Below are 17,513 nucleotides of genomic sequence, written 5' to 3'. Positions count from 1 at the left end.
GGTTTTTCCTCAAAAGTCTGGCATGTAGAAGTAAAACTGGTCGTGTGAGCTTGACATTTTTTCAGTTCTGGTAACATGAGTGATTTTTGGTAAGCCAAAAAACGCTAAGTGCAAAGGAAAGACATAGAACACCGTGACTACCGAGAAACCTTGTATATTACCTTGGGCCCAATTTCTGTGACACGTTAAGTTTTTGCCAAAATACACTGTGAAGCACTATCAACATAACATAGCAAAAAAAATTGCTCATTTTTTGTCATAAAAATGTAAAATTTCAAGTCAGTCTGTTAGTTTTATTTTTGGAAATAAGGACTCGCAATGGGAAAATAAGATGCTAAACGCATTGTTCATTTGTTGTCTCTGCGACGTCCTATTTCAGACAGAAAATTGAAACTTGTTTCCTCGCATTTGAAAATCAAATTCCATTTGCAGAGTTGCGTATTATGAAATTCATCAAAACAATTCACAGAAAATGTGTTTTCTTGATTACTAACTGATGAAGTTTGGGAAAATATTGACATCGCTTCTTCGCGAAAAACTGTCCGCCTATAAAGGTGAAGCAGAGAGTGAACAGTGAACAACAACAACAACCGTAAACAAAACTCTGTTCAAGTGAATGAAGCTCATCAGAAAAAAAAAAAAAAAACTCTTTACAAAAAAAAAAAAAACTTTAACAATGTCAAAGTAAATCTTTCTAATTTACCTGTGGAATGTTTTGTCACAGCCACGAAACTGCCGATTAACGAAGTAAATCGCTGTCGCTGGACAGGTCAGTATGGTTGTTTTGGGACTGTCAAGATGGCAGATGGTGACCTCAGTTTTGGTTGCCAATGAGCCAGTCAGGTTTTTAAATCAGTGGTTATGACAAGGGGAGGCGTGGGAATACAGTATGAAGACTTTTTGAAAATGTCCCTCAACCGCAATATAAAAACATCACTTGATCAAACCCAAAATATTAGTTAGCGGGGTTCCTGTGAATACCACAATAACTAGAGAACTGGAGTGGCTGTATTGTGCAATTCCAAAGAGGCCCAGAGATCTTCGTGGATACCTGTTAGCTTTACTTTTTTGACAAATTTTTGTGAAATGAACACTTTAGCAGTGCCAAAAAGGTTGCAGAGTGACAAAACGCAAGAGAAAACACAGTGATAAATTTGTCTCTAGTTACACTACAGGAAAGCCATTAATTTTTCATTGTTTTCGTACTGAACCCAACGTGAACTCAAGCATGGCCTCGAATTATACACTGAACTGTGATTTTTGTGACCTTTAATCATTACCCAGCTGGACAGGCCTGCGTTGACCTGTATTATATTAATATTGCGATCAGCATTTCACCAATTACTATCGAATTATGATGGGACAATTGCACATTTTTGCAGACTTCACTCCCTGTCTTCCCTTCTCTGCGTGATGACTGTATTGCGACGCTGATATCAAATATTCATACTGACGCATTCGATCGGACGTATTTTGTAAACACCGTGGTTGTCATGCTATTTTTTTTTCTGTTGCAAAATTAATTTCTCACTGCTTCTTTGAAATCGGTACATTGTGAACCCGAGGGCCACTTTATTAGGTCACCAGGCACAATCCAATGAGATACTGCAATATTTTGCACACAATACACTGATTATGTGATAACCAATATATGATGATACATGATTGTTTTACCATCACAGATGTACACTGTATTTCTACATTTACCCCAGCTTTGGACAGTATTCATATTTGATATCAGTGTATTGACACTAATAAAAATGGATCGTGATGGTAAAATGTTAGCACATTATATCTTTACCTGTTTGGGGACACTGTAAACGATATTCACAAATCTTTTTTTTTTTTAATGGCGGTATGACACTAACCAAAATAATATATCACTTGTGTATGAATAAGCTTGATAAAAAAGAAACATAAAATTCATATTTTCGTAAAGAGTAAGACCAAACTGAGTTCCAAGTCAGTTCTGCATCCACAATTATACTCGTTTCAGTCCTGTAATGATTACAGTACCTAAGAAGTCAGATAAAAGTGTATCGTTTTTCACACTGTAAAAGGTTTTGTATGCGTTTGCGTGCGTATAAGAGTGCCTCGACCCTTCTGGTCGACTTAGAACTCTGAAGCTAGTGACAACAAATAGTTCCCAGGTTTGTAACCCAAGAAGAAGAAAAACAGTACAGTTGAGAGGTATGTTAAAATGGGAAAATGGGAAAATACTGCAGCTGCATGATCAAAGTCCAAAGTTTTGCACGTGAAATGAATAATACGTGAATGAGCGTCCACGTTGGAGGAAGTTCTATTTCTTTCTGGGGTGACTGCGGCGTTGAAGGTGTCTTTGTCTTGAGCCTGAAGACAGTTTGGGGCCTGCAACACAATAATCATAATAATAATTCATAAATACTTTTATCAGAGATGAGAAGACACACTCGTACACAAAAGGCCTCTGAAATTCTTCAAATTTAGTCATTGCTCTTAATAAATAATTGTTGCTAATTATAACTATAAAAAATTATATATATATATATAATAAATTGTAAATAATATATATATCATAACAATAAATGTATAACTATAAATAACTAATAATTGCTAATTGTTCTAGAGCACGGGTGGCAAACTCGTTTTTTCGCAGGCCACGTCTCAGAGGGCCGTTATGAGTCAAATCATAAAAATATTTCATCGCGTCATCATATTTACACATGAAATTTATGAACTAATTGGGGATTAAAAAATCGAAGGTAAAGCGTTTTTCAACTATTGCTGATGTTAGTTAACACAAAAATGATTAAAATGCCTTATCTATGATATGACAATTTTAAATCTTGGTACAGATTACAAGAAGAATCATGATACTTGACATTATTTGTATTTGCGGGCCACATAAAATCATGTGGCAGGCCGGATGTGGCCCCCGGGCCTTGAGTTTGACACCTGTGTTCGAGAGGTTGGCAAAATTGGCTTTCTTAATAAAACAATGATTAAATTAGTTAAATCATTTCACTGGTCACGGCTGAAAAATCTGCAAGAAAAGCCTAAAAATACTTCAATTGCAGTTTTATTTTTTTAGATACTTTGGATTATGTGCTGAAAGTACAAATAAATAATATATAAAATATACACAAACATCTTAATTTAAAAAAAAAGTCTTAAAAGCTCACCAATTTTAAATTGTAAAAAATAGTATAATACAGATATTTATAAAATAAATAGTTATGAAAAAAAAATTAAAATGTTCAATACTCTCTCTCCCTCTCTCTATATATATTTTTTTTGTATTTTTTTTTAATATGAAGAAGTAAAAATACATTCACGTAAATATGTAGTTTACCAAAGTGGGAGGGTCCTGGTAAAGTTTTTAAAACAACAAAATCGAATGAAAATGTTTTTTTTCCCCTAAAATAGTTGGCACATTTCTGGATCCATTTTTTTTAAATACACATGCTGCATACTCAGATAAAAATATAGATTTTTTTTTTTCCCTGTATTCCTTGTTTTTTTTAACCCCTTTTGAAATTGTTTCAAATGGACATTTATTGGACCGATCTCGAGAGTAGAGCAGTTACCAACCAAAAGGCGAGTAGACAAACGTGGGCACAAAAGATCCCGGGCTCAGGAAAGGGTTGAGGGGGCTGACGGGGTTTGCGTCCAGGCCGGTTGAGGGGAGGCCTTCATATCCACATACACACACATAGAGAGGGGGATGGGGGGAGATATAGAACCTGCATTAGTGCGTCAGTGCATTAACGATGACTCAGCAAATTGTGCAAGCAAACAACCAAGCCGACTAAGGCGTTTTCTACTTGTGCTCAAAGCGGCAAGCACACGAATGATGTTTATTTGCTTCAGATGATCGAGAGGGGAAGTTTATATACAGCTTTAACATTGATTTGAAATGCCTGATTGTTAATGACTGTAGTACAAAAAAAAAAAGAAACTCGAATGTGAAAACCAGGACATTGAAATTGTTTAGGCGGCACGGTGGTTCGGATGGAAAGCGTTGGCCTCACAGTTCTGAGGTCCCGGGTTTGATCCCGGCCCTGCCTGTGTGGAGTTTGCATGTTCTCCCCGTGCCTACGTGGGTTTCTGCCGGGCACTCCGGTTTGTTCCCACATCCCAAAAACATGCAACATTGATTGGACACTCTAAATTGCCCCTAGGTGTGATTGTGAGTTTGATTGGCTGTCTGTCTCTATGTGCCCTGCGATTGGCTGGCAACCAGTTCAGGGTGTACCCCGCCTCCTGCCCGTTGACAGCTGGGATAGGCTTCGGCACTCCCTGCGACCCTTGTGAGGATAAGCGGCTAAGAAAATGGATGGATGAAATTGTTTAACAGTGACATGTATCATCCGCACTGTATGTTTTTATAGTATGTCAAATATTCTTTTCAATGCCAAAACCTAATTGCAGCCTTACATAAAATTTACCCACTTAAAAAAAAAAAAATGTCCATCCAACCATTTTCTATTCCAATAATTCGAGTTACCCGTGAGCTGGAGCAAGACAAGAATTAAACTGCTTCTCCACTAGGTGGCAGTAGTACACGTAATCTGGGTACCCCACCTTTGCCATTTGGACATTAATCATATTTTTGTGTACAACTTGACAGACCAAAATTCCACTGAGACGAGATCATCATCTTTTGCGATTTTTGTGTGGCGGTGTGCCGTGAGGTTTTCCAAACATGCAGCGCCTTTACACATTTGGGGTTGGGAAACACTTTTTGTCGTCTCGGCGACTCACCCGTCTCCTCCATTTGAACGGCGGGCTGGAGGTCGTCCACGGCTGCGGTCACGTTGGTGTGGACGGGCGGGTCAGGGGGTGCGGCGATCGCCACTTCTCTCACTGGTGGAACATGAAGTAATCAAAGCCTGTCACGGGCCTGAATGTTTATTTCCGGAAATTTTCAAGAAGAAAAAAAATTATATATCAGCAACCATTTTTGTTTGTCGGTGAAAGGGCGGAGCAAGAGCAAATGCGGTGTTTTGATTGGTCAACAGAGAACAATCACCAACCTAACGCTAGCGCCGTTCCTGTGCTAATGATAGTGCCGCCACGCTAACAGGGCCGGTTAAAAAAAAAACATACTGGTAAAAATCACTGAGACACGGCAGTAACACGCTAGTGCAGCGGTAATAAGGCCAGACCGGTAAAAGTCACTTCCTCAGCACATATATTCCACCGGTCTCACTTTTACCTTTTCCGCTCGAGTGCCCCCTTGTGGCCGATAGAAAAAAAAGCACAAATTTGCCGCATAAACAGCAGGGTTGAAAGCGTGTGAAAAAAGTCACGGCTTATAGGCCGGAAACTTTGGTAACTTATTTGGTTGTGCAGGTTATATGTCACAAAATGGGGGAACGCTTTTGAAAAACAGCCATTTGAGTAGGGGTGTGTAGATTTTATATACCCACTGTGTTAACATTAATCTTCCCATTATCAGTCTAGCCAACTATCATTTATTGAAAGTGTAAAGCAAAAAAACAAAAACAAAAAAAAAGATGCACCTTTCTCATAGATGCTGACGAATCCTCCCTGGCAGACCTCTTGCAGCAGCGCTTTAAAATCGCACACGGCTTTCGTCACAGGGTCAAAGGTCAAGCCGGGCTCCACGGAGACGGCGGGCGGAGCCGACGTCACGGGCGGAAGCGCGTCCAGCGCCTGGCACCTCTGTCACAACACAAGAACCGAGTTGGAACGACACAAAGAACAAGAAAAACGTGCGTTTTCTGGCTGAATATCAAATTTGCGGGCGATTTGGCCAGCGTTGACTCCGTTGGGTAGCGGCAGACAGCTGCAAGAACCACAAATTATGGATTTTCTTTCCAATCGCGATTCATACGCTAGCATCTGTGCCTCAATCTGAGCCAGGAAAATCCTCCGCGGCTCACCTGGAGGAAGTGCAGGTTGTCGTCGGCGAGGGCCAGCCGGTCCAGCTCGGCCTCCCGCTTCTTCTGCTCGCCGATCTCCTTCTGGAGCTTCTCCAGCAGCTCCTTGGCGTGATTGTCCACCGACTCCTGCTGGGCCTTGATCAGCTCGCGCACCTCGAAGCGCTTCAGCTCCACGCAGCGGAGGAGGTCGGCGAAGACGCTGTCGCTCGTCTCCGCCGCCAGCCGGGCTGACCGCTATCGGGGGGAGGAGGAGGACGAGGTGAGGCGAGATGTGAAAAGATCAAATCATCTGCGACTTACATTGATGGAGAAGATGGCTTGTCTCAGCTCCTGAGCTTCCTTCTCTCGCTGCTTGATGCTCCGCTGAGAGCTCAGCTTCATCTCACTGAGCTGCCTCTGGTGAACCAGAGGGGAAATTTTTCATCCAGTTGTACTTTACGACGTAAAACGAAGACTATTACTCTATTCCGGTAAACATGCGACATTAGTTGGACACTCTAAATTGCCCCAAGGTCTGATTGCGAGCGCGGCTGTTTGTCTCTATGTGCCCTGTGATTGGTTGGCAACCAGTTCAGGATGTCCCCCGCATCCTGTCCGTTGACAGCTGGGACAGGCTCCGGCACTCCCTGCGACCCTCTTGAGGATAAGTGGCAAAGAAAATGGATGGATGGATAGTATAGCGTTGATTATCCCCTCAATTAATATTTGGGACTTTTGAGTGTGTACGATTTTAAAAGGCCACGCAAACCTGGTATGGCGAGTGAATCGGGCGTACGAACGAGAGCGTACTGTCAGCTGTTAACCGCCTAATTTGTGCGCCTTGACTCGTGAGCTGCAGTCATCTTCAGATCGAGCATGAACATGCTAGTTGCATGTTTTTTTGCTTTTTCAATAAAGCTAGGGAAATATCACCAGCAGCTTTACCACTTTTGGGACGATCACAGTTGGTCAACAGTGCTTATATTCATTTATTTATTTTTTTGCTTGCACAAGTATTTGTACTTCTACTTGTGATGTGAGGAGTGTGATTTAATTTCACACTCGATGGGTGGGCAGCCACCCAAGCACACCCGCCGTTTGGCTGCACGCCACTGCATCGTTATTAATGTCTTCTGGTAGAAAGATGAGTTATTACCTGCTGCTGTTGTATTTCCACCTCCGCCAGGACCGTGTCGTGTCCCTTGTGTTCGTCGGTCAGACACATGGAGCAGATGCAGCGCTTGTCCGTGCGGCAGTAGACCTCCAGCAGCTTGTGGTGACACGGGCACACGCTCTCCTGGAGCCTCTTGGAGGCCGACACCAGCTTGTGCTTCTTGAACACGTCCGAGTCGTGGTGCGGCCGGACGTGGATCTCGCAGTAGGACGCCAGGCACACCAGGCACGAGTTGACCGCCTTGTTCTTCCTCCCGGGGCACACGTCGCACTCCACGTCGTCGGCCTGGGCCAGGCTTTGTTGTTGTTGTTGCGGTTGCCCCACTCCGACGCCGCCCGGGACCTCCAACAACCCGCTCCGCTTGAATCGATCCACCACGTCGGCGAGCAAGGTGCTTCGGGCCAGGGCCGGTCTCGGGTTGAAGCTCTTTCGGCACTGGGGGCACATGAACACCCCGAGGTAGTCGTCCTGGTCCCAGTAGTTGCGGATGCAGTCCGAGCAGTAGCTGTGGCCGCACGGGATGGTCACGGGCTCCCGCAGGACGTCCAGACACACCGAGCAGGTGAACTGGTCCTTGTCCAGGACCAACCCGGCCTGAGCCATGTCGTCCCTGAAGAGAAAAAGCCGCAAACGACGCGGTTGGGACGAAGAAAAAAGACACAAGGCTCTTTCTTGCTGTCAAGATGGTTTGTTTACAGGAAGTTGCGTCAAGGGGTGGGGCCAACTTCCGGAAGTAGACAATTTTCACCCATGTCAACTTCATTAAATCTTGTACATTTACCCTAATAAAAGACGTAGAACGTTTCCAAAAAATAAATAAATGAATAAATATTTCGTGTGAAACATCGAGAGAAAAACAAAAACGCGTCGTTTTGAGGAAGTTACGCCAGGGGGCGGGACCAGCGCCGGAAGCGGACGAGCCTTTTAATTTTGACAAAAAAATAAGGAAAACGTGCTCATTTTGAAAATGTCAAACATTGATATGCGGCACATTGGAAGAGTGATTGGAGCGTCTACGTCACAGTTCTGAGGGTTCAACCCCGTCCCTGCCTGTGTGGAGTTTGCATGTTTTGCGTGGGTTTCCTCCCACATCCTAAAAACATGCATCAATTGGAGACGCTAAATTGCCCGTAGGTGTGTTCGTGAGCGCAAATGGTTGTTTCGTTTCTATGTGCCCTACGATTGGCCGGCAACCGGTTCAGGGTGTCACCCCGCCGCCTGCCTGAAGATAGCTGCTGCTCGGCTCCAGCATTCCTGCCACCCCGGTGAGGACAAGCAGCTCAAGATAATGGATGGATAAACACCGACATTAGGACGTCATGGGATGAACTAACTAGTAAAAGTATCAGATATTAATACAAGAAAATACAATGCAATTATGATTTTGATGAAAAAAAGTAATTGTAAGTTTATTACACCACACAACCTTTGTTGTGGTGAGTTTGTCTTGAGGTCGAAACTAAAACATCTTAAAATAATCAATACCTCAAGACAGCGTCAATCAAAACTCAAGGAGACTCAAGGACTGGAGTGCAATTTTATTTGAGAATACTATTATTCATACTTTACAACCATTCCATGAATAACTTAAAAAGGAACCTAAAAAGCAACGCAAGACTCACCAACACTCAATCAGCGCGGAAACAACAAATAACATTCATACCTCCCCCTCGACGCTGATAATTAAAATACAAACATCGTTTTGGTCTGAAGATGAAGTGCAAAGTATTAAAAATATTTCTTATTCTTTACGTATTGTCTTCCAAAGTTGCCTGCAACATTACACGAACGGCTTTTTATACGAAGTTGACGACGTAGCTTCGAGCCATCCTTAAATTAACAAAAAACAGCAGATGATCCCTTTAGGTCATAGTAACACATTAAAATTGATTTTTGTGCATTTTTTTTACTCCTTTTTGCAACAAATAATGCACAACTAAATATTGAGAGTCACAAACATTCTCCCGTTTCAACCACGCACGGATCTCTGTGGGAGATCGAGTACGAACGTATCACTCTGTTTCCCCATCATATCTCCGTCGTACATCATATACATAAAAATAAATTAATAGATGGCAGAAACGAGGCCAGCGGAACATCATCGGGACCCCCCCCCGGTGGCGGCCCTCTCCTACTGTGTTTGGTACTGTACTGCTACTGCCAATCACTCGGCCTTCTTCTCCTCCAGTCTGCTCTCGGCCCTCAGGGCTTGGCTGTTGGCTGAAATGAAATTAATCCAGTGCTTCACGTCGTCGCCCAGCTGAGGACATTCGATCTGGTGACGTGCAAAAAAAAAAACCCAAAACAGGTCTTTAGCAAAAATAAACAACCACACCAGAGCACTCAAGTATAGTCAACCTACATAAACAAACATGCACAACACACCTTACATAAAAGTCGCACCACGCCGTTGCTGTGTCAATTTTTTTTTTACTATAGTTCTGAGGACTCGGGTTCAATCCCGGCCCCGCCTGTGTGGAGTTTGCATGTTCTCCCCCCTGCCTGTGTGGGTTCTCTCCGGGGACTCTTTTTTTCCTCCCGCATCCCAAAAACATGCAACGTTAATTGGATGCTCTAAATTGTCCATAGGTGTGGCTCTTGTCTGTCTCTATGTGCCCTGCGATTGGCTGGCAACTAGTTCAGGGTGTGCCCCGCCTCCTGCCCGTTTACACCTGGGATAGGCTCCAGAATTCCCCGCGACCCTAATCAGGATAAGCGGCTAACAAAATGAACAGATATTTTAATATCTATATGTTTTTCCAAACAAATGTCAGGGGTATTATTTCTTTTAATATGTTTGTATGTTCAGTGGTTTTGCATTTTTTGTAGAACTTTTGCCAGATGTGATTTCCTAATTTATGTATTTTTCATGAAGGCGCTTGTACTATTTTCTTGAGTTTTACCTGGTATTTTTCCAACTTATATTTTTCTTGCGCTGGTCCATTTATTTTTTTCCCCCTCAATATTTTTGTCATTTTTTTTACCCTAATTTGAGAAATTTTCATCTATTTTTGTTTTTAAATCTAGTATTTTTTTCATTTTGCTGTCATTGTATTTTGTCTATTGTTATACCTGTAAGTGACATATTTAGTGAGATCATTTGTCTTCAATAGGGCGGCAAGGTAACTCCGCTGGTAAAGCGTTGGCCTCACAGTTCTGAGGTCTCGGGTTCAATCCCGGACCCGCCTGTGTGGAGTTTGCATGTTCTCCCCGTGCCTGCGTGCGTTTTCCCCCGGGCACTCCGCTTTCCTCCATCCCCAAAACACGCAACATCAATTTGACACCCTAAAATTGCCCCAAGGTGTGACTGCGAGTGCGGCCGTTTGTCTGTAAGTGCCCTGTGATTGGCCGACAACCAGTTCAGGGTGTACCCCCGCATCCTGCCCCTTGACAGCTGGGATAGGCTCCAGCGCTCCCCGTGAGGATAAACGGCAAAGAAAAATGGATGGATGGATACTATCACAAGCGCAAAATTTGCCCTAAATTAAGGACTATGTTCATCAGTCAAGAGTTTGCGTGTGGCACGCGTGTTTTCTGCTGGCGTCACTGACCTTCTTTTTGCAGACATACTCAATAATCTTTTCCGGGCTGCTGTGCACCACGTTCTGCCTGCAGAGCAACACGGCCGACACGAAGCCGTCCTTCTTGGACAAGAACCGCTGCTCCAAGTAGAAGGCCTTGTCATCCCAGCCCAGCACCCTGGTGCAGATCTCGAACGCCTCGCCGAACGCCAAGGAACGGCGGTAGCGGATGGTGGAGGCCCCCACCACCATCTTGGCCCCCATCCTGCACAGGGCCATGAAGAGCCCGTTGCGCATGTAGTGGTGGAAGCGAGCAAAGTCACACTCCCGCAGGTAGCGAGAGTTGTTCATGTGGCCCTTGTAGTCCACGTCGTGGGGGAGAACCACGCCGTCCACCCGTTGCTCCGCCAGCACGTCCTTTATCCTAGGCTGGAACAGGGTTTGGATAAACACTTGCACCGCCCGCAGGAAGTACCACACGTCCACGGTGCAGAAGAGCACCAGGAGCCCTCCCAGCACCAACAGTAACATGTCTCTGCAATAACAAGACAACAATAACATGAGGGGGGGGGGGGGGGGGGACAAAACTATGCAGAAAATACAAACATTTGTGGCCAAAGTAGAAGAAAATGTTTTGCAAAAACTGTGGAAGACACAAAAATCATTGGAAATACTACAATGAAGAAAGATAAAATACTGCGGGGGGAATGCAACCACATTATTTGGGGGAAAATGTGGAAAAAAAATTAAAAAGATGAGAACTAAAAAAAATAAAAGTGCTCAGATATTGACAAAAAATCCTCAAAAACAAGTCCCAAAATAATGAAGGCAAAAAGACCAAATTATTTAGCAAAAGGTAAATCATGCCATTTTAGCTTAAAAATACACTAATAAACTCTCACTGTGTTCGAAAAAAATTATACTTGGACAAAAAAAAAAAAAATCTAGAAAGTAAAAAATATTGTAACCAACGTATTAGGTTAAAAACAGATAAAAATTGATGAATCAAAATAAAAAATAAAATTTCCACCAAAGATGCAAAAACGAAATATATTTGAAAAAAATTCACAAACAGTAGATGCAAAATATATATCAAACACATACATTTTCAGGATTTATTTATACGCATTACATAATCTTAAAAAAAAAAAATCGAATTGAAGTTTCCAGAAACGCCTACAGACACTGCACTCCAGCTAACACCCAGAATTTGTCATGGATGTATTACTTCATATTTAAACCAAAAGCATAAAGAATTATAAACGTTAATAAACCCGCCGGAACAACGTTGAAGCCCTTTCACGTCAACCTTGGGCCAGCGTCGGCCACGGCCCACCAGCACCGGATGCGCTGGCTACGGCTGGCTAGTCAACTAGCATCCCACCCGGCCCCGACCTTCCTCCTAACCCGAAATTAGCACAACCAAAAGCCACAAGAAACGTCCACAACTTCATCTTTTACATTCAAAGCGATTGATCGAGATTAATGGCGTCACAAGACCCACCGTGTGTTGCAAAATGAAACGCTAACATCGGATGCGACGCGCTGGGAGGTGACCAGAAGCCGGTGGTGCAACCAATGGCTTCCGGGTATGTGACGTCACTTCAATGACATGTAGGGATAAAAACACGATTTCCGGTGGTCTGCGAATTTAAATTAAGCGAGCACTTCTCACAGGAATTGTTTGCTTTCTGCATTTAATGAAAATTGGTTGGAACTGATCGGCGGGTCATTTTCAGTCGGAGACGAACGTTAGCTCTGCCGGCGACTTCCTCATTCTGCACCAATCACACACCACTCACACGCCATGTCGCTTTTACGGACTCCGGAAATTCAAATACCATATAGCTATTTTTTTTTTTTTTTACTTATTCACGTTCCATTTTAATCATAGCCTCGATCAAAATGTAAAAGTCGGTGCAGCAATTACTTTGGAACTTTAATTTGAAAGTTAACTCACTTTCCAGTTTCTTCAACGACGTTCTTCTCTCCGATAGTGCCCGTCGCAAGTGAACAATTCCTCAAATTCGACGACGTCATCGAATTGGCGACTTTTGGGGCCAGCCAAAATTTGCTCGTCTGCAACAGAACGTATTACCGCGACAATGATGTACTTCGATGTACTAACGCCCTCCAAAGACAAAAGCAAGAATATGAAATCCTGCAAAATTTGCCACCTCCCACTTTGTGATAACACAGCGCGGCCGGAAGTCACGTGCGAAAGTGATAAGCCAGTCAAGTGAAGTCGACCACTAAAATTCCAGCCTATTTGGAAATGTGTATTTCTTCCCCCCTCCCTTGCTGTTCTGAGGTCCTACGGATGGTGACAGTTTGATCACAAAACAGACCATTTCCAACAATTTTTAATAGAAAAAAAAAAGTTAATTTACGTACCAAACACAATCTTAATGCGATGTGGGATATTAATGACTGTCTGTGCATAGTGTTGACGCTTTGCCACCATCTTGTGGCATCGATACGTACTTAGAACAACCGTCAATTATTCCCAAGTTCATCACCATGAATGAAAACGTCCGTGCTTAGTCGTCTTTCTCCACGAGGCCGCTCTCTGCTCTGAGGTTCTGACTGCTGGCTGAGATGAACTTGATCCAGTGCTGGAGGTCCTCTGGAAATTCCGGAGGTTCCACCTGCACGGACCCAATCCCCAAGTGAAAGGTTCGCTGTCATGAAATGCATGATTTTTAGTATGTTATTAATGGGGAAAAAAAAGGCAGCCGGAATGGACCCATCCGTTTTTTTCCCCCCAGCGCAAAACACGATTTTGATGTATACGACTTTTTCTAACTCCCACCATGAAAATCCTCCCGAGGGATTTGTTTGTCGAGAAGAAGCAGGAAGTGACATACAGGGTAGTAGTGCACTCAAGCGGTCTCGTATGTTTATACTAGTTGTTTACCTGCTGGAAGGTAGCTTGTTGTTCCTTCGAGTTAGCCAAAATGCCGGCTCGTTGTATCGCTCGGGAGGATGGATTCATTTTTCACATTTTTCACAACGACCTGGTTCGTTGTGAAAAATGGAAAGAACGAGAGCTTTGTGGATTCCAAATGACAGGTAGGGGTGGTGATGTGTGTGTGTGTGTGGGGGGGGGGCGTAATCCGTAAATCGGGAGCTAGATGTGTTGATGTGCCACCCTGCCCGAGTGCCGCCGGGGTGGCTCATCTTCGTCGCGGAGGTGGATCAGACGGGCAGGCAGTTTGGGCGCGGTGTCGTCGTCGCTCACAGGCGGCGTTGTTTATCACCGCTGCGGAGGTATATCGGATGGGGAGGTGCTTTGGCTGCGTGCGGGTTGGCGGTGATCCGCATATCATCTAAATATGGCTTGGAACGATAGGGTAATATTGCTCCGGTCACTTCACGCGGTTGTGAGATGTTCTCTTCTTCGAAAAGAGCTTCCGTGTCGGAAGGGGCGTGTTCGTCTCCCAACAACGACAACGACGACGGTGGCGCAGCGTGCTTTCAATAGCGAATGTCCCGCCCGGTGTGATGTCACGGACAGAAGATGCAGCCAATATGGCGACCACTTGAATGTCGAACGAGACTTCCGCAACTTTGCGCATGGATGACGGGCTCTCAGCTCATATTTATTTTTTCGTATAGGCATTGAAGTGAATAATGTTATCTGTATTTTTCATTACAACATCTATTTTAGAATGTTTAGGCAGGAGACTTGACCTCTAAAGCCATCTCAGCGATCCGCGATCCTGATGTGGACTTACCTTCCGCTTGCACAGATACTGCACGATGCCGTCCGGGCTGCTGCGTATGACGGTCTGCTTGCAGTACATGACGGCGCACACCAGCCCGTGCTTGGTCGACACGAACCTCTGCTCCAGGAAGAAGGCTTTGTCGTCCCACGTCACCACCCGACTCCGCAGCTCGTACGGCTCGCCGACGCGAAGCGGCCTGCGGTAGCGGATGGTGGTGGCCCCCACCACCATGGAGGCGCCGAGGGCCCGCAGCGCCTTGAACACACCGTTGCGCACGTACAGCGAGAAGCGGGCGAAGTCGCACTCGCGCAGGTAACGCGCGTTGTTCATGTGACACATGTCCATGTCGCGCGGAGCCACCCGGCCGACGGCGACCTGCTCGGCCGTCAGGTCCCGCACGGGAGGCTGCAGCCGGGCGCGGACCACCGCGGCCGCGGCCCGCGCAAAGTACCACACGTCCAGGCTGGAGAAGAGAGCCAGCAGGAAGCCGAGCAGCACCACGAGCCACATCTCTCTGGAAATCAAAGCGGGGCCCGTGTGACGTCGGCCAACCACGAAGAAAATTGACATTTTGGCAAAGGTCAGCGTAATCAAATTTAACCGTTCCTCGAAGTAAGATTGGTTCACATTTGCCACTCTGATAACTCATAATTAAAAAAAGATATCCCACACGTAACAGAATTGACAGTTGCCTCAATTGGTATTAACCTCATAATAATTCACATTTTTTAATTTGATTACCATTTTTATACAAGTAAATGTAGTTGATGAATGTTACATATTTCAAGACAATCTTAACATATCCTTTTTTTTGGTTGTAATTTACATTTTGTTTTAAATTTCACCCTTGCACGTATTTCTCCTGTCAATTCATTGGAAAGGTCATGATTCTAATACTGGATGATGATAGCTGGGATTGGCTCCAGTGCTCCCGTCACACTTGTGAGGATAAGCGGATTGGAAAAATGGATGGATGGGTGTTTGTTTACGCAGATTCTTAGTTATCCAGCTCATGGTAAGCACACGGGTTGAATCCACTGATCAAGACTGGATAGCACATACACATCGAGGAGTATGTCAATTGGTTGAAGCCAGTTGGCCGCCATCTTGGTACTCCCAAACCGTGTGGAGGACATTATTTACAGGTTGGATTATGGCGGGGTATTTCCATCAAAGTTTGGCACGTAGAATTAAAATTGGTCATGTGACCTTGACATTTTTTTCAGTTCTGGTAACATGATGGATTTTTGGTAAACCAAAAAAGGCTCAGTGCAGAGGAAAGCCACCATATAACACTGACTACCAAGAAAGCTTGCATATCAGCTCGGGCCCAAATTCCGTGACATGTTAACTTTTCCCAAAATACGCTGAAAACCACTTTCATCATAACAGCAAAAAAAACCTGAGCATTTTTTTGTCATAAAAACATTACATTTTAAGTCAATCAGTTGGATATATTTTTGGAAAAAAGGACCCGCAATGAGAAAATACATGCTAAACGCATTGTTCATGTTCAGAAAATTTAACTTGTTACCTCGTATTTGAAAATCAAATTCAATTAGTAGGGTTCTGTATTATGAAACTCATCAAGAATTTCACATAAAATGTGTTTTCTTGCTTATCCAAGTTTGGGAAAATATTGACATCGCTTTTTTGCAAAAAACTGTCTGCGTATAAAGGTGAAGCAGAGAGTGAATAGTCAACAACAACCGTAAACAAAACTTTGTTCAAGTGAATTAATCTCACCAGAAAGTAAAAAAAAAAAAAAAAAAAAAAAAAATCAACAGTGTCAAAGTAAATCTAATTTACTTGTGGAATGTTTTCTCAGAGCAACGAAACTGGCGATTAACGCACAGGTCGGCATGATTGTTTTGGGAGTAACAAGATGGCGGATGGCGGCTTTAGTTTAGTGCCCAATTTTTTTTTTTTTTTTTTTTTTTTTAGCTCAGTGGTTGAATAGAGAAAAGTCATCAACCTTCTACCAAAACTAGTCAAATAATACAAATAACTTGGGCAACTATATAATTTAAGGGTTCCAAAGCCAACAGGCATTGAGGAAGTTGCTCATTTTGACAAAATTCTTTTTTTGAAATTTAACAATGAGGCTGAATTGGAAGGGGCTGTGCTCTAAAGATGGTCCATTCCCGTCAAACGGATTAGCGTGTTTTTTTTAATCGAATAAAAAAAAATGTATTCTAGCTTCTGTGTGTTCAACATCGATACCAGGAGTTGCCAGCGAAATAGTTTTGTTTAAGGTGTTAAATCTCAGCAATGAGGTCTCTCGTCTCGTTTCTCATCTTTAGGATAACATTGGTGGAATACCTGAACGATGACTTATCGAAAGTAAGAAAAAAAAAAACTGGTCTTGCAAGAGGAGCAAGTTGTGGGGTGATCCCGGCACACGGAACCTGTTTGAAAATGATTGTTGCAACATGATCATCATCTTGAGTGGTTGTCGACCTGGCATGACCACGTTCGCATAGCAGGGAAGCGACCGCACTCCCACGTTTGCGGGTCAAGTCTTTTGAAATGCGAATTCTTTACTACTTAAAACAAATCTCTTACACCGCAATCAAACAACCACACAGGCAATAAAACAATGACAACTTTTTGACATTTTACTAGAATACCAAAAAGGTCGCTAGCTTCGTGGCCAACCGGCGACATAAAGAGTGGACAACAAACTGAAAGGGTTTGATGGTGAAAAGTGAAAACTCACCCAGTCGTCGTTGGTGCGGCGGTACCTAGAAAGTCATATTGTATTTATTCTTTTTTTTTTTTTTTTAAGAGTAAATCCAACGCGTGTATTTGTTCAAACTGACAACGTACTTGTTACAAGAATAACTTTACCTTGTCTACTTGTTGAAACTAGTTCCGAGGCAACCTTTCAAGAAAATGCCGATAAGAAAAGGCCGTTCTTGCTTAATGTCGAATAAATTAGCTAAGAAACGGCAGCATCATAAATAAATTTAGCATTGTGGTGAGCGCTTTGGGTGTTAATTTCGGATTATTTTGCACATTTATCGTTTAAGGACTATTTATTTTTATTCTGGACTTCACTTCCGGCCTTGCCAAACGGAAGTTACGACACACCGTGGCGACAGCGGTGATTGGTTAATCAGTGGTGAAACTCAATGACGTTTAGTAAAAAACAAGCCTGAGCACAGACGCCTTTCACGTGGTAATTCGGTTTCAACTTCCGGTCAGGGAAAAACACTGAATA

General features: G+C 43.6%; 3 protein-coding genes across 4 annotated transcripts; all 3 read right to left on the bottom strand.

The window, feature by feature from the left end:
* Window positions 1–510: 510 nt before the first annotated feature.
* ftr67 (finTRIM family, member 67) lies at window positions 511–7,766 on the bottom strand. Its single transcript, XM_061838908.1, has 7 exons — window positions 7,024–7,766; window positions 6,189–6,284; window positions 5,889–6,122; window positions 5,505–5,667; window positions 4,744–4,845; window positions 3,571–3,669; window positions 511–2,367 (listed from the first exon to the last, which is right to left on the bottom strand). The coding sequence occupies exons 1-7, from the start codon at window positions 7,642–7,644 to the stop codon at window positions 2,300–2,302; spliced, it is 1,383 nt and encodes a 460-aa protein (XP_061694892.1). The 5' UTR covers window positions 7,645–7,766; the 3' UTR covers window positions 511–2,299.
* Window positions 7,767–8,564: 798 nt separating this feature from the next.
* si:ch73-52e5.2 (protein THEM6) lies at window positions 8,565–12,773 on the bottom strand. Of its 2 annotated transcripts, none has more exons than XM_061839744.1 (3): window positions 12,523–12,773; window positions 10,593–11,097; window positions 8,565–9,316 (listed from the first exon to the last, which is right to left on the bottom strand). In XM_061839744.1, the coding sequence occupies exons 1-3, from the start codon at window positions 12,600–12,602 to the stop codon at window positions 9,206–9,208; spliced, it is 696 nt and encodes a 231-aa protein (XP_061695728.1). In that variant the 5' UTR covers window positions 12,603–12,773; the 3' UTR covers window positions 8,565–9,205. The 2 variants fall into 2 exon arrangements, with proteins under 2 accessions (XP_061695728.1, XP_061695729.1); XM_061839745.1 differs by lacking the exon at window positions 12,523–12,773 and adding an exon at window positions 12,067–12,457.
* Window positions 12,774–12,909: 136 nt separating this feature from the next.
* Window positions 12,910–17,404, bottom strand: LOC133511113 (protein THEM6-like). Its single transcript, XM_061839746.1, has 4 exons — window positions 17,141–17,404; window positions 17,010–17,034; window positions 14,300–14,804; window positions 12,910–13,210 (listed from the first exon to the last, which is right to left on the bottom strand). Exons 3-4 carry the CDS (start codon window positions 14,798–14,800, stop codon window positions 13,103–13,105), a joined length of 609 nt encoding a protein of 202 aa, XP_061695730.1. The 5' UTR covers window positions 14,801–14,804; window positions 17,010–17,034; window positions 17,141–17,404; the 3' UTR covers window positions 12,910–13,102.
* Between the last annotated feature and the right edge of the window lie 109 nt (window positions 17,405–17,513).

Source organism: Syngnathoides biaculeatus, chromosome 13, assembly GCF_019802595.1.
Source record: "Syngnathoides biaculeatus isolate LvHL_M chromosome 13, ASM1980259v1, whole genome shotgun sequence".
In the NCBI taxonomy this organism is placed as follows: domain Eukaryota; kingdom Metazoa; phylum Chordata; class Actinopteri; order Syngnathiformes; family Syngnathidae; genus Syngnathoides; species Syngnathoides biaculeatus.
This window is presented reverse-complemented; position numbering and strand designations above follow the sequence as displayed.

Coding starts and splice junctions, on each gene's coding strand:
- ftr67 (XM_061838908.1), bottom strand. CDS start 7,644: ATGGCTCAGGCCGGGTTGGTCCTGGACAAGGACCAGTTCACCTGCTCG. Junction 4,846..5,504: donor CGTCAGCATCTATGAGAAAG/GTGCATCTTTTT, acceptor ATGTTCCACCAG/TGAGAGAAGTGGCGATCGCC. Junction 2,368..3,570: donor GTTTGTCTACTCGCCTTTTG/GTTGGTAACTGC, acceptor ATTGTGTTGCAG/GCCCCAAACTGTCTTCAGGC.
- si:ch73-52e5.2 (XM_061839744.1), bottom strand. CDS start 12,602: ATGACGTCGTCGAATTTGAGGAATTGTTCACTTGCGACGGGCACTATC. Junction 11,098..12,522: donor GTCGTTGAAGAAACTGGAAA/GTGAGTTAACTT, acceptor TTGTTATTGCAG/AGACATGTTACTGTTGGTGC. Junction 9,317..10,592: donor AGTATGTCTGCAAAAAGAAG/GTCAGTGACGCC, acceptor GCACGTCACCAG/ATCGAATGTCCTCAGCTGGG.
- LOC133511113 (XM_061839746.1), bottom strand. CDS start 14,800: ATGTGGCTCGTGGTGCTGCTCGGCTTCCTGCTGGCTCTCTTCTCCAGC. Junction 13,211..14,299: donor AGTATCTGTGCAAGCGGAAG/GTAAGTCCACAT, acceptor GGGTCCGTGCAG/GTGGAACCTCCGGAATTTCC.